This window comes from Anser brachyrhynchus, assembly GCF_964034855.1.
Source record: "Anser brachyrhynchus genome assembly, chromosome: 4".
Taxonomy (NCBI): Eukaryota; Metazoa; Chordata; class Aves; order Anseriformes; family Anatidae; genus Anser; species Anser brachyrhynchus.
The window spans coordinates 14,470,611-14,492,652 of NC_137698.1; the positions used below are offsets into that span (position 1 = coordinate 14,470,611).

Below are 22,042 nucleotides of genomic sequence, written 5' to 3' on the forward strand. Positions count from 1 at the left end.
TGCTCCATGAGCTTCCCTGGCACCGAAGTCAGACTGACAGGCCTATAGTTTCCCAGGTCCACCCTCCGGCCCCTCTTCTAAATAGGTATCACATTTGCTAGCCGCCAGTCGACTGGGACCTCCCCTGATAGCCAGGACTGCTGATAAGTGATGGAAAGCAGCTTGGTCAGAACTTCCACCACTTAGTTCTCTCAGCACCCTCGGGTGGATCCTCTCTGGCCCCGTTGACTTCCATACATCTAAGTGCTGTAGCAGGTCGCCAACCATTTCCTCGTGGATTATGAGGGCCACATTCTGCTCCCCATCCCCTTCCACCGGCTCAGGGGGCTGGGTACCCAAGAGAACAACTGGCCTTGCCGCTAAAGACTGAGGCAAAGAAGGCATTAAGCACCTCAGCCTTCTCCTCGTCTCTTGTCACTAGGTTTCCCCCCGCATCCAGTAGAGGATGGAGATTCTCCTTAGTCCTCCTTTTTGTGTTCACGTATTTATAAAAACAGTAGCCAGATTGAGATCCAGATGAGCTTTGGCCTTTCTAATTTTGCCCATGCACAGCCTCGCAACAGCCTTATCATCCTCCTGAGTGGCCCACCCTCTTTTCCAAAGGCCATAAACCCTCTTTTTCTTCCTGAGCTCTCTGTTCAGCTAGGCTGGTCTTCTTCCATGCTGGCTCGTCTTTGGGCACGTGGGGACGGTCTGCTCCTGAGCCTTTAAGATTTCCTTCTTGAAGAGTGCCCAGCCTTCCTGGACTCCTCTGCCCTTCAGGACTGCCTCCCAAGGGACTCTGCCAACCAGTGTCCTGAACAGCTCAAAGTCTGCCCTCCGACAGTCCAAGATAGCAGTTTTACTGATCCCACTCCTGACATCGCCAAGGATAGAGAACTCTACCGTTTCGTGGTCACTCTGCCCAAGACAGCTCCCAACCACCACATCTCCCACCAGTCCTTCTCTGTTTGTGAACAGAAGGTCTAGTGGTGCACCTCCCACCACCCCTGGTAATCTAGTGAAGCAAGTCCAGGAGATGCCAATTGCCTCCTTTTCTTATATATATATATATATATATATATATATTTTTTTTTCCCTCAGACACATCTGCAAACCAAGCCCATGGAGTCTCCAACAGCAGAAATTGCTTTTTTGTGCTTGTACTGCAGGGGGCCATCGATGTGCCCCGTGGAGGGCAGGTCTGGGCAGTGTCCCCCTGCCCCTGCTGGGACGGTGCTTGGGACAGGGGTGGGACCAGCGCCCCTGGCTCTGGAAGGCCGAGTGCCTGGGGCAGGTCTGCAGCAGCCGTTCTGGGCAGCTCGGTCCCACGCTGGGCAGCGCAGTAGCCTGGGAGGAGGCCCTAAATGGGCTGCAAGTGTTGGGTCTGTCAGGAGAAAATGTGTGCGGCTGTGCACGCTGGGGCACGGTGCTCGAGTAGTGCGGGGATCACAGTCGGGCAGCGGCGATCGGCCCCAATCAGTCTTTCCTTCCCCGGCTTGAGTCGGTGGCTCTGGCCAATGTCCCTGGGATCCAGCCCGGGTCTGCAGCCTGGCAAGAGCTTTGGTGCAGGCAATTTTAGGCCCTTTCAAGCCCGGGACTTCTGGGGTTTTTGGCTCCCAGGGAAGGAGAGCACTGAACTCTTCTCCGGTGCTGGCTTAAGTGACAGCGAGGCATTTTGCTTCCTCTTGCTTTCCAGAAAAAACAGAGGGCTCCCTGGACTCTGAAGAGTGGCAGTGCTATCTGCTTAAGGTACAGCATCCCTGGGGGTGAGGCTGTGGGCAGTTGTGCCCCGACAGCTCCTGGGGCACGTGAACGTGAAAGGCCCGGGCAAAGGGCGAGACAACATTTGCCTCCTGTCGTGTTCCCCCCCAGTTCCTGACGGAGTCGGTGGAGGAGATGCTGGTGGACCAGCCATGGGACGTGTGCCTGGTGTCATCCCGGGTGACAGAGGTGAGGTGTTGCGCGGGGTCTGGTGCGGCTGTGGTGTGCGTGTGAGTGCCACGAGGTGTCAGGGAGCCCTCCGAGAAGGCAGGGGGGCAGCAGGGGAGCTGTGAGGCTTCCTGGGCTGCTCGGGCATGAAGAGAACAACCCAGGTGAGCAGGAAGCCCTGGGCAGGAGCTTTGGGGTTCTCCCTGGGAGCTGGGGTTAGGGGTTCCCCATGCCACAGGCGTGCTGGGTTTCTTCCTTCCCACGTGGCTTCAGTGGCTTTAACCCACTCGTCCTCTCCCTTCTCCAGGGACCTGGGGCCCCTGGAGAGTGGAACCAGATGGGACCGGGGCTGGGCAGAGAAGCGCACGGAAGGCCGTTGCTGAAAACCACGCAAGGACCGGAGCGAACTGGAGCGATGGAGAGTGGGGATATGCTGTGGGTTTGGGCCATGGGGGTGCTGCCACCTCCGGCCCTGCCCTGTGATGTGTCCCCGTATCCATGGCAGCCCTCAGGGAGGTCACAATGGCTGGGTGCCTCATAGCTGCTGCGGTGAGCGCAGGTGGCCCATTGCTTCTCGGCGGCCACAGGAGGAGGACCTGGAGAGAGATTCTGGGGTGATCCTGCTGTGATGGGGAGGCTGAGAAGATTTTTTGGTGAGGGGCAGGGGGAGGCCGGGGGCTGCATCCCTATGAGTTCCCAGCACGACCAGAGATGGGGACCCCAGCCTGTGCTGTTGGTGCTGGGGAGGATTCCTCTCCAGGCTGGGAGGATGCCTGCCCCAACCTGGTGCGAATCCCCACAGCCAGCCAAGCTGACGCAAACTGTTTGGTTGTTTCCTTCCAGCTTCCTTTGCTTGTGTAGGGGTCAGGACTGGACCTACACGTCATGAGGACGGTGGCAGAGAGACAGGGTCTGAGACTGTTGCCATCTCTGCCACCGTCGTGAATTCCTTGTTAAAGAAGCTGCAAGACAGAGAGGTGAGCTGCGGACATCCCGCTGTGCCGTGGGGGGTTGAGGGCTCCCCTCCGCCCTGGGTGCCACCGAGGGGTCTTGCCTGATGGCCCCTCTGTCCTGCTGCTGGTGCCCGGTCCCCAAAGGCTGATCCTGCGGTCACGCTGGGCTGACGCTGCTGCGCTGCCTCCTTTCCCGCAGCAGCTCAGCCTGGAGCTGCCCAAGCATCCATCCTTGTCCTGGCCCTGTACCATGGTCCCAGGCTGGTGCCTGGTGCTTGGTCGGTTCCCAGGGCTGCTGCTCCCTCGGCTCCTTTGTGTAGCTGGACACAAGCTGGGACAGGACGCGGTGGTGCTGCTTGTGGGCTCTCACTCTAGAGTGAGGGGCAGCAGCTCGCAGCTGCCCGGGAATAAGGGCAAAGCAAGTGGTGTCGTGGTCTCTCCCTAGGGTGACCGAGCGGAGACTTACCGCCGCCTCCAGCATGTCTTGCAAGGAGATGATACCCGTCTGCAGAGCGGCGTTGTGAACCGAGTGCTCGCAGAGGTGTCTGGAGACATGAAGGCAGCCCAGGTGAGCTTGTTCTCTAGAAGGGCGAACGGAGCAGCCTGCCTCTCCCCAGCTGTGGGTGTGACATGGAGTGGCACACAGATGGTTCACTGGGATTCAGGCCTGGGGACTTCCCCAGTGCCCCTGTGGCTGCTCCCTCTCCCAGGGAGCGCATCCCGCTAGGGGAAAGGCCGTATCCAGCCCTGCTCCAGACTGTGCAGAGCGTGGTGAGCTCCTCCACGCCAGGCGACGTGTGCGCCACCTCCCAGGGCCGGAGTTGGGCCGTGCAGTCCCCCAGTTCCTGCCTCGCGCGACTCCTGCTTAACGCAGAGGCTCTGGGGACGCGTCCCAGCTCGGGCACAGCTGTCCCGGGGGTGTTCTGTGGGGGAGACGCGGTCGTCTCGCCAGTGGCTCTGACAGCAAAACGATGAGCTGAAGCCCCGTGGTCCTCACTGGCCAGCAGGGCCTGACCTGGTGCCTCAGCCTTTCTCCTGGGCAGCATTTCACCTGTGGCTCTTTTTCAGGGTGCAATGAACAATGTGACAGCAGCTGCTGGTGACGTCCTGGTGGCTCTGGCTCGTTCCCACTTTGGATTTGTGATGTCCGAGCTCCAGGGCCACCTGAAGACCATGAGGGGAGGAGCATGCCAGGAGTTTGTGCTCACCACCTTGAGCAAACTGGCCAGCAGCTATGGTATGGCCCCTTTGGCCTCGTGCTCTGGGTTATGGTCCATGACGGCCAGGAGCAGGGACCCTGCCCCTCCCTGAACGCTGTTTTGGGCCGGAGGGCTGTGGGGTTGTGGCACCTCCTCGCCTGGAGCTGGGATTTCCGCCCCACCACCCCAATGCCAGTGCTGCAAGGGTGGAAGCTGCTGGGGACTGAACCCGCAGCGACCTCCCCTGTCCCTCTGACACGTCCCCCAGCCCGGCAGCCCCAGCCCTCCTGCCCGCGGTGCTGCTCTGGCTCTGGCTGACCGTGGCTCCCTCTGTCCCTCTGCCTGTCCTCTCTCTGCAGCCCTGCGGTGCATCCCCTTCGTCGAAATGACGCTCCTTGCTCTGCACGCCATGCTGAGACAAGTGGAGAGCAGCCAGATCCTGCGCACCATCTGCAGTGGTGAGTAGAGGGGAAGGGGCCGGGCAGGCCCTCGGTGCCTCGCTCGGATCGCGGCGTGGTCCTGCGCTGGGGGGCAAACTTTGGGAAGGGCAGGGCGGGGGCTGCAATGGTAAGTGCTGGAGGGGAAGAGGCCTGCGAGGAAGAGGAGGAGGAGGAGGAGGAGGAGGTGCGGTGTGCAGAAGGGGAGAAGGGGCACCGTATTTTAGTTCAGATGCCGGGAGCGCAGCACTTGGCAGTCCCAAGCCGACGCCTGGTGAGCCAGGGACTGCTCCACGCAGGCGTGGGTGAGGGAGCCAGGCACGCTGCCTGTTGCAGACTTTGACGAGCTCCTTCCTTCTGGTGCAGTGCTGGAGCAGTGGTCGAGGGCGATCAACGCTTACTTCAACGCCTGGGAGCAGTGCCCCTTCCCTCGCATCGGGGAGAAGCAGCTCTGCGAGCAGGTGTACTCCCTGTTCTGCCACGCTGTGGTAAACTGGCTGGGCCGCCATAAGAAGGAGGAGGTGAGCGCTGCTGGGGCAGCAGCGGGGCTGTGCCTGGCTGGGGCTGCCCGTGCCCCCTGGGTGGGAGCAGAGGGGTGAGGGGAGGGAGCGGGCGGGCTGACGCCGTGCCCGGGGCTGGGGGCTCCCAGCTGGCAAGTGCTTGGGCCCCAGGGCCCTTTGGCAGGGGAATGCTTGCTGTCCTCTGGAGAGAGCCCTTCTGTGGGGCAGAAGGGAAAGGGAAAGCCCTCTCTGTGCAAAGGCAGGCATGTGCTGGGGGACGCTGAGTGCTAGACAGCCCTCAGAGCATCTCGTCTCTTCCCTCTGCAGGACAAGCAGGCCATCTTCGGAGCAGTGACTGCTATGATGGCTGTCGTCCTCCATGATGCGCAGCACCAGGACCGGGTGTGGAAGCAGGTCGTCTGGCTCCTGCAGCAGTACCAGGAGGTCCAAGATACTTCCCGGGTGACAGAGGTGAGGCGTTGCGCGGGGTCTGGTGCGGCTGTGGTGTGCGTGTGAGTGCCACGAGGTGTCGGGGAGCCCTCCGAGAAGGCAGGGGGGCAGCAGGGGAGCTGTGAGGCTTCCTGGGCTGCTCGGGCAGGAAGAGAACAACCCAGGTGAGCAGGAAGCCCTGGGCAGGAGCTTTGGGGTTCTCCCTGGGAGCTGGGGTTAGGGGTTCCCCATGCCACAGGCGTGCTGGGTTTCTTCCTTCCCACGTGGCTTCAGTGGCTTTAACCCACTCGTCCTCTCCCTTCTCTTGTAGAGCCTCCATTATTTCCTGAAGACCTTGGAGGAACTTCACGCTGTCGCCCCCAAGGACAAGCTCCGTGCCATCGCTGCTGCTGTGCACCACGAGGTAAAGGGAGCCCGTGCCTGTGCTGCTGGCCCAGGTCCTGCAGGCCGGATTGCCACAGAGGGGCAGGGCAGGGCAGGGCGTCCTTCCACCAGGACCTTCCTGGAGGTGCCTCGAGGCTGTGAGCACCCTGATCCTGGCTGTTTTGTGCAGGCCCGAGGGGCAGCTCAGTTCCTTCAGCACTTCCCTCTCAGCCACCTGGCAGGAGGACTCTGGAGTGCCGGGACCCAAAAGGCAGCCTCTGATCGCTGCTCTGCCTGCGATCTTTCTCTAAAATGGACCTTTCTCCCACAGCTTGGGGACGAGACCAGGCAGCACAGTGCAGGCCATAAAGAAGAACTGAGGCAGTGCATTGTGCTTCAAGGTAAGGGAGGGAATGGGACGATGCCTGTCGTGTTCTCCCAACTTCCTTGTGAACCTCAGCCATGGGGTTTTGCTGACTATTCATGCAAAATGTGGTTTCTGGCCCACAGCTCGAATCTACCCGGAGGAGACGGTCACGTTCCTGCTGTCCCAGCTGAGCAGCGAGAACCAGGGCTCCCGCGGGACAGCGCTGACTCTGCTGGGAGCTGTGGCCCGCTCTGACGGTCAGTACCACAGGCCAGGGCCGCCAGCCAGGGCTGGGGCAGTCAGGGGGCTGAAGCTATCTGCTGTCAGAGCTTTCAGGCCCTGTAACGCAGTAGTAGCGGCAGAAACAAAGTCCTTCTGGGACGCCAGTGCTTCCCCTGCAGTCAGAGCCCAGCCCTGCTGTGCTGTCCCGCTCGTCTGTGAAAAGCCTGGGAGCTTCGAGGGATCCCTTCTGCCATCTGAGCCCTGCCTGAACGCATACCTCTCTGTGTCTCTTGCAGAACCTGCAGTGAGAGAGAAGCTGCCCCTAATTGTAGAGGCCGTGCAGCCCTTGTTCACTGAGTCCGGCACCCAGGTGAGCTCATTTAGGAAGGAACAGCGAGACCAGTGGGGCAGAGAAAGCCCCCAGAGCGGGCAGGTTGTTGTGCTGTACAAAGCCTAGCCCCGACCCCTGGCAGCGAAGGCTTCTCCTGTGCACTCGTTGCCTCTCCACGGGCTGCGAGGGCTGCCCCCAGGCAAAGGTGGCTTCCCTTTGGCTGCTGGCGGGGCAGACCGTAACCACCCTGTCTCCTTGGCAGTTGAGGAGAGCGCTCCTGGGTTTCATCAAGGATCTGCTCAGCGTCAGCATCCCGAGCTGCTTGGCATGGGATGTGGTGGCGCACATCTTTGTCGAGTTCAGGCGGGCCTCGGACAGACTGGTAAGGACAGAGCGGGACACCCGCGGCTCGGTCCCGTGCCCAGGCTGTGCCGAGAGCTCCCTCAGTGGCACTCGCAGCATCGCCTGGGCCCCGCAGAACCTCGTGTGCCCGACAGCCCTGTGCAGCGCTCGCTGCTCCCAAGCTGCCCAGCACTTCCTTGGGGCTGGGACGTGGCCCCTGAGTGGGGCCTGGCTGTCCTCATCCTCCACAGAGCCTCCTGAGGTGGGAGCTGAGAGTAATGGGGGGTTTCCCAACGCTGTCTTGCAGGCGGTAGAAGACGTCCAAGAGGAAAGAGACCTTCAGGCCCAGTGCATAGGTATCCTGGAGTCTCTGGATCTCTCTGTGGAAGGGATGACCGAAGTAAGTGGTCCTGCTCCCTGCTGCTGCAGCCACTTTTCACCTTCAGGGTGTTTTTGCCAGCCCTCGCCTGCCCCCCCGGAGCTCGACCCTAATGGGCTCCAAGGGATGCGCAAGCCATCCTTTTCACCTCTGAGCCGAGATGGGAATGCTGATGTGCCAAACTTCCTCCTCCTCCTCTGCAGCTCTTGTGGCCACGGCTCCTGCAGTACGTGGTGCCGGCCCAGTACTGCGGCATGCTGGTCCCGCTGTTGCGTTGTCTCCAAGCCCTGATCGAGAGGCAGAAGCAAACGGAAGGGCAAGAGGACACCGAGAAGCCTGCTGACGTCCAGGAGCAAGGTGGGACCAGAAGGTGCCCCAGCAACCTGTGCCGGGCTCGGCCAGGGGCCTGCCTGGTGCATGCCTCCCTGCACCCTGGCAGCCCCCAGGCCAGCTCTGCAGCTGCATGGGTACTCTCAGCCCCGCGTCGGGGCGTCGAAGGTGCGAGGGGCTGGGTGCAGAGGTGCTCAGGGGCTCACCCTGCCTTTTTTCCTCCTTGCAGCCAAGAAGCCCACGCCACAGGCCCTACTGGTTCGGCTGTTGGTGAGTAGCGGGGCCCCGGGGCAAGAGCTTTTCTGGCCAGGGGCAGGGGGAGATGCTGGGGCAGGGATGCTTTTGCTGGCAGCCCCGAGGAGGAGGCAGCGCGTCCCAGCGTGCCCAAGCCCACGAGCTGGGGATCCCGCTCCCTCCCTGGGGCTGGAAGCACGTGGGGGGAGGCGCCGAGGCAGAGTCGAGCTCCCTCGTGGGAGAAGCCGCGTCCCTGGTGGAAGGAGTGACCCCGTCTCTCTCTGTCCTCGTCTAGGTGGTGGCGGCTTGTGATCAGTGCAGAGAATGCGCGGTTGCTGCCCTACAGCTGCTGCAGGCCCTGCAGAGCAGGATCCACAGCTCCCTGAGGGGACTGTGGCCCATCCGCATCCCCCGCATGCTGCAGTACCTTGAAGGTAAGGTGCCAGTGTGGAGGGCCGGGCTCAGGAGAGCTGGAGGGGGCAGGAAAACAGCCTCCCAGCATGGCGTAGGGGAACCGCTGCCGTCCCCCTTCCAGGCAGCCAGCGTGGAGGCTGGGGGCAGCGATCTGCTGGGATCAGCTCGTCCCAGGGGTGGACGGGGCCATCGATGTCCCCGTGGAGGGCAGGTCTGGGCAGTGTCCCCCTGCCCCTGCTGGGACGGTGCTTGGGACAGGGGTGGGACCAGCGCCCCTGGCTCTGGAAGGCCGAGTGCCTGGGGCAGGTCTGCAGCAGCCGTTCTGGGCAGCTCGGTCCCACGCTGGGCAGCGCAGTAGCCTGGGAGGAGGCCCTAAATGGGCTGCAAGTGTTGGGTCTGTCAGGAGAAAATGTGTGCGGCTGTGCACGCTGGGGCACGGTGCTCGAGTAGTGCGGGGATCACAGTCGGGCAGCGGCGATCGGCCCCAGTCAGTCTTTCCTTCCCCGGCTTGAGTCGGTGGCTCTGGCCAATGTCCCTGGGATCCAGCCGGGGTCTGCAGCCTGGCAAGAGCTTTGGTGCAGGCAATTTTAGGCCCTTTCAAGCCCGGGACTTCTGGGGTTTTTGGCTCCCAGGGAAGGAGAGCACTGAACTCTTTCTTCTCCGGTGCTGGCTTAAGTGACAGCGAGGCATTTTGCTTCCTCTTGCTTTCCAGAAAAAACAGAGGGCTTCCTGGACTCTGAAGAGTGGCAGTGCTATCTGCTTAAGGTACAGCATCCCTGGGGGTGAGGCTGTGGGCAGTTGTGCCCCGACAGCTCCTGGGGCACGTGAACGTGAAAGGCCCGGGCAAAGGGCGAGACAACATTTGCCTCCTGTCGTGTTCCCCCCCAGTTCCTGACGGAGTCGGTGGAGGAGATGCTGGTGGACCAGCCATGGGTCGTGTGCCTGAGCCGGGAGCTGAGCCAGCAGCTGAGCAACCCCTCCAGCAGCGCCGAGGACAAGGTTTGCGCCCTGCCTGCACCCTCCTGGCAGCACAGCCCCGGGGCACCCAGCTCCGGGGCTGGGGCTGAAGGAGCGCGTTCCCCGTGCGGGCTGTCGTCACCGCTCCCCCTGCCCTCGCCCCAAAGATGCTTCCCTCCGTGCTGCCCAGGGTCGGCTACAGCCGGGCGCCGCGGCTGCTCCCTGGGCTGTTGGGGCCTGTCGCGGCCAGGCCCTGTCCTGACAAGCCGCGCCGTTACCACGTCTCGGTCTCGGTCTCTTCTCTTTCAGAACTTCCTGTACCAGGCTCTCGGCACGGTGCTGGCCTCTTGTCGGCAGCTCACCCACGTCCAAGGGCAGCTGCTGAAATACTTAAAAGAAACAGATGCCACCAGCCCATGTGACAGACAGGTGAGGTTTCCTCTCCTGCCCCTGCTCTGCCCGGTGTCCCCTCGTCCCAGCCCTGCTCCGGACCTTTTTCATTTCCTTGTAGCTGCTGTTTCCCTCAGGCAATGTCCTGCCTTGCCGTCGTAGCTGGCCAGGACTGGCCAGCGTGTGCCACAGCTCACTCCCATTTCTCCATCACTGCAGGGAATAGCTTCAGTGGTCTCCTATGCTGCTGAGCGCCACTTCTACCTGGCCCTGGATGCAATGCGCAAGTTCACCCAGTGGCTCATCGCATTCGACAGACGTCGAAAGGTAATGGGTGCAGGGTTTTAGTGTTCGGCCTTCTCTTGCCCTGTTCTCACTTCCTGAGCAGTGGCGGCCGAGTCGTGGCAGCCACATTGCATTTACCCCTCCCGTAAGAGCTACCTAAGACGCACTGCCCCCTCCAGAAAGCTGAGGGCCAGGAGCCGGAACCCTGTGAGCTCTTGCTGGCTCTGCCCCTCACCTGGGGGCCATGGGCAAGCCTTTCATGGCCAGTACGCCCCTGCCGGGCACAGGCTGCTCACCTCAGGGCAGGAATGGGACAAACTCCTTCGGATGGTTTTCCACGGCCCTGCACAGCTGAGCCACACAGCCCCTTACAGCCCCGCTCCCCAGCCCCACAAATTCGTCGAGTCCTGGGGCACAGCAGGGCCAGCGGACTGACATCTCGGGGCATCTTACTCAACACAGGCGCAGAAGGGACACCAGAGAGCTCAGGCCACTTGGGCTGCAGCCATGCTTACCTATGGCAAGGTTGCACTGCACGCGCCCAAGTCAGAACTGCTGGCCTGCGTGGAGGAAGACATCCTGGCCAACATCCTGGAGCTCTTCCATGCCTGCAGAAAGGTAGGAGCGTGGGGCACAGAGGGGCAGGGAGGGCTGGGGGCCCCCACGTGCCGAGTTGGACGGTCTCTTTCTGAACGTCCCCTGAGTGGTTTGTCCTGAATGTCCAGGACCAACCCCAGCCCCTAAGAACCCCTCGCCCGTGTTCCTCTCCCAGCTCTTCAAGCAGTTCAACTGGTGTTTTTCTCTCTCGGGTCTCAGGAACTGCAGCACAAGCTCGCCCTGCTGAACGGCATCAAGGAGGTCACCTGTGCCATCCAGGCTGCGGACACCAAGCACAGCTTCAGGCTCTGCAAGAAGCCGGAGGTGCTAGAGATCCTGCTGGTGAGTGCCTGGAGCCGGGGCTGCCCGCAGGGGAGGTGCGATGGTCTCCCCCGGCCACCCACCAGCTCCTGAGCTCCCGAAGCCTTGTCCCCAGCTTCTGGGCCCTGGGGAGCTGGCACTCGGTGGCTGGGGAGCACGGTGGCTCTGTGGTGGCCGTGGGGATGAAGGGGCTGGTGCGGGCGCAGGCCTGTCAGCAGAGCCGGCTCCTGGGGCGGGTGGGCAGGCTCTCCGTGCCACTGCCCGCCCTGAGTGCGTCTCTCTGGGACTTGCAGGACTTGATGGAGGAGGATGCCTGCGACACCCCTGTGTCCCAAGTGCATCTCAAGATGCTTCAGCTCCTGGAGCAGCTGAGGTGAGGTCTGTGCCCCAGGCTTTGGGGGCTCGCTGTGCGTCCCAGCCCAGCCGGCTGGTGCAGCCCCAGTGGTCTCGAGTACGGGGCAGGGAGCTGTGCGGCTCTGGGCCGGGACGGCGTGCCCCGTCCTGGGTGACTTCCGAAGGCCGGGGGGCTGTTGGGGCTGGGGGGCCGCATCCACAGAGACGGGGCTGGGCTGTCATGGTGGGCGAGCCATGAGCGCTGTGCCGGCAGAAAGGCCCTGGCTCTCCAGGGGACGGGAAGGGCAAGGAACGGGCACCTGGGGGGGGTCTCCTTGCCCCTGGGGGTGAGTGCTTGGCCGCTGCCAGGGAGCTGCCAGGAACTGCCGGAGCTGGAGCTCACCAGCACGGGCTGGGGGGGCCGGGTCTGGGGCTCAAACCCAGTCGGCATTTGGGCCACTCTGGAGATTGCTGGTAAACCCCCTCACTGTTCTCTCCTTCTTTTCTCCATCCAGCACGCTGAAGCCTTGCATGGACTGGGAGAACAGGTGCTCCCAGGTGGCTGTGTGCTGCTGGAGAGTCCTGTCGTGCCCTCCTGAGGAGACAGAGCTGCAGGTACCTGCCAGCCCTTCCCTGCACACCTCAGCGCTCCCTGTGCCCTGGCAGCTGCCGCGGTGCTCAGCCTCACTCCTCCTTTCCCGTTTTCAGTCTCTGCAGGCATCGTGTGAGGAAGCTCTGGGCCAGCTTGTGTCAGCCCTTCTCAAAGCAGAAGGGACCTCCAGCGCCTTCGCGGACGTGGTCTCCGTGAGTATCCATGAGGCAGTGGGGCAGAGTTGGGGCCTTAGGGGATGCCCAGAGGAGGATCCGTTCCCTGCCGCAGTGCCAGGGCAGGCAAAGGAACGGGCCCTGCGGGAGGCAAAGCCAAGAGCCAGGCTCCCAAGTGCCAGGCTGGCACAGGGAGATGCCGGTGGGGAAACGGCTCCTGGGTGAGGGCAGGGGTGCGTGGAGCGAGCGGGGCAGGGGGGTGGCAGTGCCGGTGCTCGGCGGGGCTGGGGCCACGCGGAGCCGCAGGGCAGGCCCTGCGGGAAGGGGCCAGAAGAGGAGGGAGGCAGAGAGGGGTGCTGGGGAGAGAAGGACACCCGTCACGAGACGCATGTGCTCCACCCCAGATCTTGCTGCGCCACCTCACGTCAACGAAAGCATGGGAGCGAGAGAGGGCCCTGCAGGTCTGCGCCCAGCTGCTGGGCACTTACGAAGAGCTCTTCAAGTGTTCGGTGAGTAGGGAGCCCCGCGTGCCCCGTCCCCTCTCCCTGCTGGCCACGGCCCCGACGCCTGGCCATGGCCTGGGGAGGCGAGCAGGCACTGGGCTGCCTGCGAGCTTCCTCCTGCCTCTCGCCCCCGCAGAGGGAACGCACCTGCTCGCAGTTCGGCTCCTTGGTCGGCGTGCTGGGGCCTCTGCTGAGCGACTCCCAGGCCACGTCCCGGCAGAGGGCAGGGGCCTGCCTCAGCTGCCTCCTCCGGATCCAAGGTGAGGAAAGCGGGTTCTTCCTGGCCCCCATCAGCCCCATCTTCTCTTCCTTCCTTGCCCAGCGAGGGCTTTTGTTTACGTCCCTTCCCAGCCAGTCAAGAAACACTGTCGCGACGAATGAGGGGAGTGGACGGGGCGCTCTGTGGCCCTGCACAATCACCGTTCCCACTAAGAAATCGGTTGGAAGCGAGCTCCTGCCCCCTCCTCAGTGAGCAGCGTCTGCGCTGAGGAATTTGCGGGGAGGTTTGCTCCCTCCCGGAGACGCTGGTGCCCGGTGCAGGACCTGGGGACGCAGCAGCTGGGAGCAGAGGCCTGCGGCTGCTGGGACCCCACAGCCCCAAAACAGCTCCAGGGGAAGGAGGGCTCTGTGCGGCCCGGGATGTGTCAGCCACGGAGCCGGGCTGGTGGCATCCTGCCACAGGAGGGTTGGGAGGGCCCTGGCCTTTGCTCCCCAGCCTCCTCTATCCATGTCTGGCGCCAGAGATTCAGTTCCCCTAACCAGGACTCCCTTCTCTCACAGCATGTGGCATGACGAAGACCAGGAGAGCGGTGCTCCAAGTGCCTGACTGCAAGGAGCTGTGTGAGAGGCTGAAGAGCACGGAGGACGGGTCTCTGTGTGAGGACCCTGCCAAAATAGCGAAGGTAACTGGCTCCAGAGAGTGAGGTGGGGGCCCCAGTGTATTTGTCAGGAGGTGCATTTCACACGCAGGGAAACAAGACGAGAGGAGATGGTTCTAAACCCCTCCGCTGCAGGAAGTACAAAAAAGCAGCGTATGCACAGAGGAGTGTGCCCTGAGTGCCCTCTCAGTGACCAGCGAGCTGCTGAGCTCAGAGGCCCCTGGAGTTTCCTTTCTGTTCTAAAGAGCCGGAGCAGAGCTGTGACAGTGTCTCTCCTGTCTCTCCAGGGGGTTTGCCAGTACTTCCCCCAGGGACAGGCCAGGAGCTTCATGGACGCCATCATGAAGACCTTCGAATGCGCTAACGAGGAGCGTGCACAGGCAGCTGGCGACTGGATGATCGGATTCCTGGAAGCGTGCGGAAAGGAAATACGTCCAGAGGTAAGGGAGACCCTTGTTCCCCTCGGCCTTGACTTCTCTCTGTTGGCTGTTGTGCTGCACCTCGTGTGGGCTGAAGAAATGCAGCCCGAGCGCGGAGCTGAGGGGACCGCTGCTGCCTGACACGTTCTGCTCTGTGCGGTCCTCTGACGAGGACTCAGGCACTGCACTCTCAAGTCTCCCGTCGGCGCAGGTCCTTGCCCCGGGCGAGGCAGTTACCGCTGGGACACACCAACCTTCCCGTTCCTCCCCACTGCCTGCAAGGTGTCGGAGCCTGCTGGGTTGCGATCTCCCATCGCTGCAGCCGTGCGCCGGCGATTATCCAGGCTGTTGGGCATAAAACGTGCCCAGGCCTTCGGTGTGCTCAAATCGCTCAGCTGCTGCCACCGCCGGCCCCAGGCACACGCAGCGACGGAGCGGGGTGTGCGCGTGTGCACGTTGGTGTGCGTCAGCGCCGAGAGCACACGCGCCCCCAGCCGTGAGGCAGGGCTCAGGGACGAGGGCTTGTCAGCGTGCCAAGGCGGCAGGCGTTGCTCAGGCGCCGAGTGACCGTGCTGGGGTCCTGCACAGGCAAAGGATACGCTGAGGTGTGCCATCTCGCCCCTTGCCTTGCAGGTGCCTGAAGTCGCGAACATCCTGTGGAAGGCCATGTACACCATGCAGCAGGGCACCCTCAGGGACCTGCTCTTCAAGGCAGCCCGTCTCCTGGCCGGCTTCCACCCCCAGCCTGTGGTGGACAGCCTCCTCCAGACAGAACTGCCCTCAGAGAGGTATGTGCGCTCCCCCCTTGCCCCGCTGTGGCCAAACAGCAACCCCAGGCTTGCCTGCGGAAGGCAGATCCAGGGAAGCAGCAGGTCCCATTCCTCCCCCAGAAGCCTGGGCTCTGCGAGATCGTGCGCTCGTGCCTCTGGGGAAGCAGGCATCGTATGCCCCGCTGCTGGCAAGGAGAGCATTTGGCCTCTGGGGAGGGCACCAGGGCTGCCAGAGGACGGGGCTCACGGGTGAACGTCTGGTTGCTTGCAGAGACATGGTGCAGCTCTGGAGGAGCCTGGGCAGCAGCGACCTCGGGCCTCAGGTCCTGAGGCACTTAGCAGAGAGGCTGGACAAGGCACCTAAAAGCAGACCTTTGTGCAACGATGCTGATCAAGAGCTGCATCGTCTCAAGGTATGTTCGTCGGCAGAAGCATTTCTGCAGCTTCCCACCTGCTTTCTAACTTAGCTCATCAGGGTGAGGGAGTTGGGGGTCATCCGAGGCTGTCCCAGGTGTGAGACCTGCCGGCAGGAAGAGTCCCCCAGGGGGACAGGGGCACCAGCGGGCTGGTGGGAAAGGCGGTGTTTAACAGGTTCTTGTGGGTCACATTTCCCTGCAGCTCCTCTGTGCGATCTCTGAGGTGGTGTCTGCTCTGCTGACCGCGGAGGCAGTCCGGGACCTGCTTCCTCACCTCCTTCCAGTCCTCCTGCAGTGGGTCAGCAACGAACTGGGGGTAGAGTTGCTGTTTCCCCCTCTGAGTCCTCCAAGAGGACTCCTCCTCTTCAAGGACACGGGACAAGAGGAGCTGTTGTGCGGGTAAGGAGCAGCAGGGGCGGGGAACGGGGGGCTTCAGTTCCCCAGCCAGGCACGTTTGTTCGTGGTGCTGAGGGAGCCAAAGGGCTGCCCTGTTTCCCAAGCCTGCCCTGTCTCCCAGGTGTGGAAACGGGTCGCCGGGGCTCGTTTGACTTCTGTCCTCTGCTGGAGAAGGATCTGTTCCCAGACGGGACGGGACCGACGGCTGCTCTCGGCCTGTCTCCTCTGCATCCCCGATTACAGCGTGTCCTTCCTCTCCCTGGACCGATCCAGGAGAGACCGGGCGTCAAACCCTGCGCAGGGCTGGCAGCTCTCGGGACAGGGGAGACCCCAGGAGTGGGGCAGCCCGGGGCGCTGGGACCGGGGTGTTTCGGCAGAGCCAAGACAAAACTTCCCCTCTGGTGCCACGATGTGAGATTTCTGTGGGTTTTCTTTCGCCAGACTCTACTGTGATGCTCTGGAGCAAGTGCTGAGAAGATGCCTGGACGAGAGGTGGCAGCAGGTGCTCTTCAGTCACGGAGTGTGGCCATCCCTGGACTTGCCTCAGTGGCACTGCAACAGCGTGCAGCTGCTGACCAGGTGAGAGCCCAGCGGGTGGCTGTGCCCCGGGAAGCAGCCGCAGGACCCTTCCCGTGTGCCTGGGGAGCTCTCCTGGGAGGCAGGGCAGCGCCTGCGTCGCAGCAGGGGACGTTTCGGGCCGCGGCCCATGGCCTTCCCACCTGACCACGTCACCTGCTTGTGCTCTGTGTGCAGTGTGCTGCTCCGTGCCCGGCTCGTCTCGCGTGCGCTCATACAGACCTTCCTGCCGTGGCTGCACTCCCCCTTGCCAAACCTGCAGGTCACGGCGCTGGCTTTCTTCGCTGAGGTGAGGCGGCGCGTGGGGCGGGGCGGGCTCAGAGGGCTTTTCGGAAGAAACTGCTGCTTGGGGTGTCTCTTTATGGAAGAGACCAGCCGAGGTCCCATGCCAGCACTAACAGACCTTTGGCTGTCTTGTAGCTGATGAAGGACCCGCCAGCTGAGGGGAAGGATCTCCTGAAGCCCCTGGTACGGCTCTTCCTGGAGAAGCTGCAGCATCCGAGCTGTGCTGTGCAGCACATGGCAGCGAGAGGCCTGGGCAGTGCTGTCAGTGGCTTGCCCAAGAAGGTGAGGCGCACTTTCCTCTGCTCTGGCTGCAGCCCCCCAGCAGAGAGCCGGGCAGAGGCTGAGTGAGAGCCAAGCAGAGCCGCGGGGCAGTTCGGGAGCCTGGGGCAGAGCAGCACGGGCAGATGGGGGCTTCCCAACGGCCAGGCTGCTCTCCAAGCTCAGCACGGTGGCAGCGGGGAACCGTGCGAGTGCCGTTCGTCACGGGGTTGTGCCGCAGCCGCACCCCCTTGCCGAACAGACGTGGGGAGAAAGGGTGGGCATTGCAGGCAGGAGCCGCGAGCAGCTTGTGCGCATCTTTGGCGTTGCAGGTTCAAAAGCACAAGAGGAGCATCGTGGCAGCACTGGAGCGTGAAATGAGGAACGTGGACCATCCAGAGGTGGCTGTGGAGAGCATGTTGGCCCTGGCAGAAATATTTGCAAAGCAGACGGCGAAGGGCTTGGGCGGGGCCTTCAGACGCATCGCCCGCTCCACCAGGAAGTTCCTTGATGCCGTGAGTGAACCTACTTTTCTCCCACTTGTCCGAGGGGCGTGGGGTGGGCAGGGGCCTGCCCGTGCTGCGTGGAGGTGCTCCTCCAGGCAACCAGCTGCCGTGGCCCCTCTCTCTCTCTCTCCTGCGGGTGGGACGCACCGAGCGCCCCGGCACTCAGGTGCCATTTCTTAGGGGTGGGACGAGGAAGGGACCTTCCACATGGCAGGGAAGGGGCCGGGATGAGGTGACCTCGTTCTGGAGCTGGTTTCCAAAGCGCCACTGCCAACAGCGCTGTGCTCGCTCGCCCTCAGTTGTCAGTCCCTGATGCTTCGTTGTTGCAGAGAGGCTGGGAGACGATGCATTCGTGACCCAGCTCACAGATGGCTTTCTGGGTTGCAGGAGCAAGAGGACCTTCGTTTTGCGGCCTTCAGTCTCTACACGGCCCTGGCTGCTGGCGCCAAGGACAATCTCACCACGTTCTTCAGCGGAGAAGTGGAGCAGATATTGGGAAGCCTCTTCCTGCACCTCCAGGACCCCAGCTGTGCAGTATCCAGCGTAAGAACCCCCTGAGCTTATTTGCCAACCCACAGAAAGGCTCCCTGAGGAGCTGCCTCCCTGGCAAGGGAGAAGGAACGACCGAGCACAATGCTCTTTTCCAGGTTTGCAGGACAGCCCTCTATGTCTGCGCTCCTTTCGTCGAGCCAAAGGGGCTGCAGGTAGTCGTCAAGAATGCCATCGGGCGCAGTGGAGCACAGCTGCAGAGCGAGGTCTGCTCTTACCTGGTGAGTGAGCCCTGTCCCGGGGCGACGCTGGGGCCACGGGGCCCGGCACCGAGCGGGGAGCATGGCGTGACGCGTCCGTCCGTCCCGCCGCATGCTCCCCGGGAGTCTGAGGGCTCGGCAGCGAGGCCTCTCCGGCCCAAGCAGAATTCACACCTCCCTGCTCTCCCCCAGGAGACACATGCTCCCGAGCTGCTGAAGACACTCAAGCGCCAGCAGAAGCCACCACTGGAGTAGCGGTCCACAGATGCCACTCTCCACGTCCTTGGTGAGAGCCGGGACGGAGCTCTCTGCTCCGCTCCCACCGGGGCGGCCCAGGGGCCGCCAAGCGCTGCCCCAGCCGCCTTCCCTACGGTGCCCAGGAGGGCACGGCCAGGGGCCGTATCTTGACACTGCCTCTTCTTCCCCACGCTACAGAAGCCAGCCCGGAGCACAAAGAAGGCAGCCCAAAGCATGCTGAAGACATCCCAGAGCATGCAGAAGATCTCTCGGGGCACACAGAAGACGTCCCCGAGCTTGCAGAGGCCTGAGCACCCACAGAATAAAAATCCAGAGAGCACAGCGGCTGTGGACTGGGTCCTTCCCAGGGTGGCATTGGTGGGAGCTGGGGCCAGGCAGCGCTGCCTGCAAACCTCTCAGCACTGGTGGGATGGGGAGGGTCAGGGCCAAAGCACCAGTTCTCCGATCCCCCCATCCATGTCCAAATGTAGTCCCAAAGCTGGGAAAAAACAAGAAAACCTTGAAGAAAATTGGGAGGCCTGCAGCTTGTGTAGTCTTTTAGCTGAAGGAAAGAGACAGGTAGCCTTGAGCTAGCAGAAGCAAGGAAGATAAGGGATAAAAGGTTAAAAAGAAGAAGGAGAAAACCAGCTCCAGACTGGTTTTCCAACTATAGTTACCTTTTGCTCAATAAGGGTCATTAACATATTAAAAATCACGCCCATCAAAATGCTAATGTATGCTGATGTGGGATTTGGTGTCCTCCCCTCCACCACTGTTCCTTTGTAATGAGCACACTCAGTAGAGATAAGTTAGGTGAGCTATGACAGCCAATCAAAAGTAACCAAAGAGAGAGTTTTCACAAGTTTGCTGTGTATAAATTACGGTGATTCGAGTCAGAGGTGTGCTTGCTTTGAGAAAGATCGCCAAGCACCCGACTCTGCAGAGTTATATAATTAATTATTTAATTAAACGACCTTCATGTGGATTCTGACTCTGTGTGCTTGTTGGCGCGGGCACTAACCTACGGACTACACAAACACGGCCTGGGGCAGAAAGAAAGCAAAACGGGGGGGCTGCTGATGGCGGCTGGGATCACAGCTGGGGAAACTGGGCTGGGGCACGAAAACAGAGGTGAAATGTTGCACGTTGGGGCTCAACGCCAGTCTTTGTGCACTAGCTTTGGGGCCCTATGTGAAGATGGAGTCATCATCTGTCTTTGGGGGGCTCAAAATGAGCCTTGTTTGGCTGGTTTTCAGGCTCAGCAATGCAGGCAGTCCTGTGGTTTCCAGCCTTTATAGGAGGCTCGTTGGGCAGCTGTGGGCGGCTTGAAAAGGGAGACCACCTGCTGTGTTTTGTGGGCCCAGCCAGGCTCATCTGTCCAGCCTGGGGGCTCAGAAATGGAGAGTAAGCAGCACGTTTTGGGATCTCGGAATCGAGCCCAGTGCCAGTGTACTCAGGCTCAGAAACTGAACCCACCGGCTGCTTTGGGGCCAAGCCCTCAGCCAGGCCAGACTGTATTAGTTACTATGTATACAGTGCACAACTATAGGGCGTCTGGCATTAACATTTCAGTTAGAACAGCGATCGAGTTGCCCAGGCTTTTGGGACAAGCACCGGCTGTAATTACCTGCAGACAGGTAATTACACGCACAACACAGCCGGTCAGCGTTCACACAACATGTGAGCACAGCACGAAGATGAAGACCGACCGTCGTGACAGAGACGCATTTACAGCCCTGCCTACGCCCGGGCTGGCTCCAACGCGACTGGAGGGGGCCGGGAACCGGGAACAGGGGCCGGGAACCGGGAACAGGGGCCGGGAATTGGGGCCGGGAACCGGGAACAGGGGCCGGGAACCGGGAACAGGGGCCGGGAATTGGGGCCGGGAACCGGGAACAGGGGCCGGGAACCAGGAACAGGGGCCGGGAATTGGGGCCGGGAACCGGGCACAGGGGCCGGGCCTCGCCGCGCGGCTGCCGTTACCACAGCGCCGCCTGGCGGGCGTGAGGCAGCCCCTCAGCGCCCTTGCTGAGGAGACCGTTCCATGGCTGTTAGGTGGCCGTTACAGTCGTTATGTGGTCGTTAGGGCTGTTAGATGGCCGTTTCTGCCTCAGCTTTGCCATTCTTCACCAGAAGAAACGAGTCTGACACCCAAAGTTGAGGTTCCCCGTGGTCTGAGTGCTGCCAGCCCAGTGATAGATAGCACAGGTGGCTCAGCAGTTAGTTCCGTTGGCTTGTCAAAGCAAGCAAAATTTAATCACACAGTCACAGAATCATCTAGGTTGGAAGAGACCTCCAAGATCACCTAGTCCAACCTCTGACCTAACACGAACCAGTCCTCCACTAAACCATATCACTAAGCTCCACATCTAAACGTCTTTTAAAGACCTCCAGGGATGGTGACTCAACCACTTCCCTGGGCAGCCCATTCCAATGCCTACCAACCCTTTCAGTAAAGAAGTTTTTCCTACTATCCAACCCAAACCACCCCTGGCGCAACTTTAGCCCATTCCCCCTCGTCCTGTCACTGGGCCTTTTGGAGAACAGAGCAATCCCCACCTCGCTACAGCCTCCTTTAAGGTATCTGTAGAGAGCGATAAGGTCGCCCTTGAGCCTCCTCTTCTCCAGGCTAAACAACTCCGGCTCCCTCAGCCGCTCCTCGTAAGACTTGTTCTCCACACCCCTCACCAGCTTCATTGCCCTTCTCTGGACACGCTCGAGCACCTCGATGTCCGTCTTGTAGTGAGGGGCCCAAACCTGAACACAGCACTCCAGGTGTGGCCTCACCAAGCCGAGTACAGGGGGACAATCACTTCCCTAGTCCTGCTGGCCGCGCCGTTTCTGATACAAGCCAGGATGCTGTTGGCCTTCTTGGCCACCTGAGCACACTGCTGGCTTATATCCAACCAACTATCAACCAATACTGCCAGGTCCTTCCCTGCCAGGCAGTTCCAGGCTCTCATCTCCCAGCCTGTAGCACTGCTTGGGGTTGTTGTGCCCCAAATGCAGGACCCAGCACTTGGCCTTGTTGAACTTCATACGGTTGGCCTCAGCCCATCGGTTCAGCCTATTCAGATCCTCCTGCAGAGCCTTCCTACCCTCGAGCAGATCAACACATGCACCCAACTTGGTGTCGCCTGCAAACTTACTGAGGGTGCACTCAATCCCCTCATCCAGATCATTGATAAAGATATTGAAGGGAACTGGCCCTAGTACTCAGCCCTGGGGGACTCCACTAGTGACTGGCGTCCAACTGGATTTAACTGCATTCAGCACGACTCTTTGGGTCCAGCAATCCAGCCAGTTTTTAACCCAACAAAGCGTACGCCAGTCCAAGCCATGAGCAGCCAGTTTCTTGAGGAGAATACTGTAGGAAATGGTGTCAAAAGCCTTACTGAAGTCAAGGTAGACCACTTCCACAGCCTTTCCCTCGTCCACTAAGCGCGTCACTTCTTCATAGAAGGAGATCAGGTTCGTCAAGCAGGACCTGCCTTTCATAAACCCATGCTGACTGGGCCTGATCGCCTCGTTGCCCTGCAAGTGCCGCGTGATAACACTCAAGATAATCTGCTCCATGAGCTTCCCTGGCACCGAAGTCAGACTGACAGGCCTATAGTTTCCCAGGTCCACCCTCCGGCCCCTCTTCTAAATAGGTATCACATTTGCTAGCCGCCAGTCGACTGGGACCTCCCCTGATAGCCAGGACTGCTGATAAGTGATGGAAAGCAGCTTGGTCAGAACTTCCACCACTTAGTTCTCTCAGCACCCTCGGGTGGATCCTCTCTGGCCCCGTTGACTTCCATACATCTAAGTGCTGTAGCAGGTCGCCAACCATTTCCTCGTGGATTATGAGGGCCACATTCTGCTCCCCATCCCCTTCCACCGGCTCAGGGGGCTGGGTACCCAAGAGAACAACTGGCCTTGCCGCTAAAGACTGAGGCAAAGAAGGCATTAAGCACCTCAGCCTTC

At 61.3% G+C, this 22,042-nt stretch overlaps 1 protein-coding gene across 1 annotated transcript; it reads left to right on the top strand.

Annotated features, from left to right (window-relative positions):
* Positions 1-1,956: 1,956 nt before the first annotated feature.
* On the top strand, positions 1,957-18,413 carry LOC308193806 (maestro heat-like repeat-containing protein family member 2B). The gene is made up of 38 exons (XM_080588848.1): positions 1,957-2,888; positions 3,310-3,432; positions 3,933-4,101; positions 4,423-4,521; positions 4,867-5,021; positions 5,328-5,471; positions 5,761-5,853; positions 6,145-6,214; positions 6,324-6,437; positions 6,699-6,772; positions 6,996-7,475; positions 7,658-7,811; positions 8,014-8,054; positions 8,314-8,452; positions 9,145-9,197; positions 9,321-9,818; positions 9,999-10,106; positions 10,527-10,682; positions 10,881-11,003; positions 11,276-11,355; positions 11,831-11,930; positions 12,024-12,119; positions 12,485-12,589; positions 12,720-12,843; positions 12,935-13,051; positions 13,364-13,485; positions 13,749-13,901; positions 14,514-14,668; positions 14,922-15,063; positions 15,269-15,465; positions 15,904-16,041; positions 16,216-16,327; positions 16,459-16,605; positions 16,914-17,096; positions 17,475-17,630; positions 17,735-17,857; positions 18,029-18,122; positions 18,272-18,413. Exons 2-37 carry the CDS (start codon positions 3,418-3,420, stop codon positions 18,089-18,091), a joined length of 4,998 nt encoding a protein of 1,665 aa, XP_080444974.1. The 5' UTR covers positions 1,957-2,888; positions 3,310-3,417; the 3' UTR covers positions 18,092-18,122; positions 18,272-18,413.
* Positions 18,414-22,042: the final 3,629 nt, after the last annotated feature.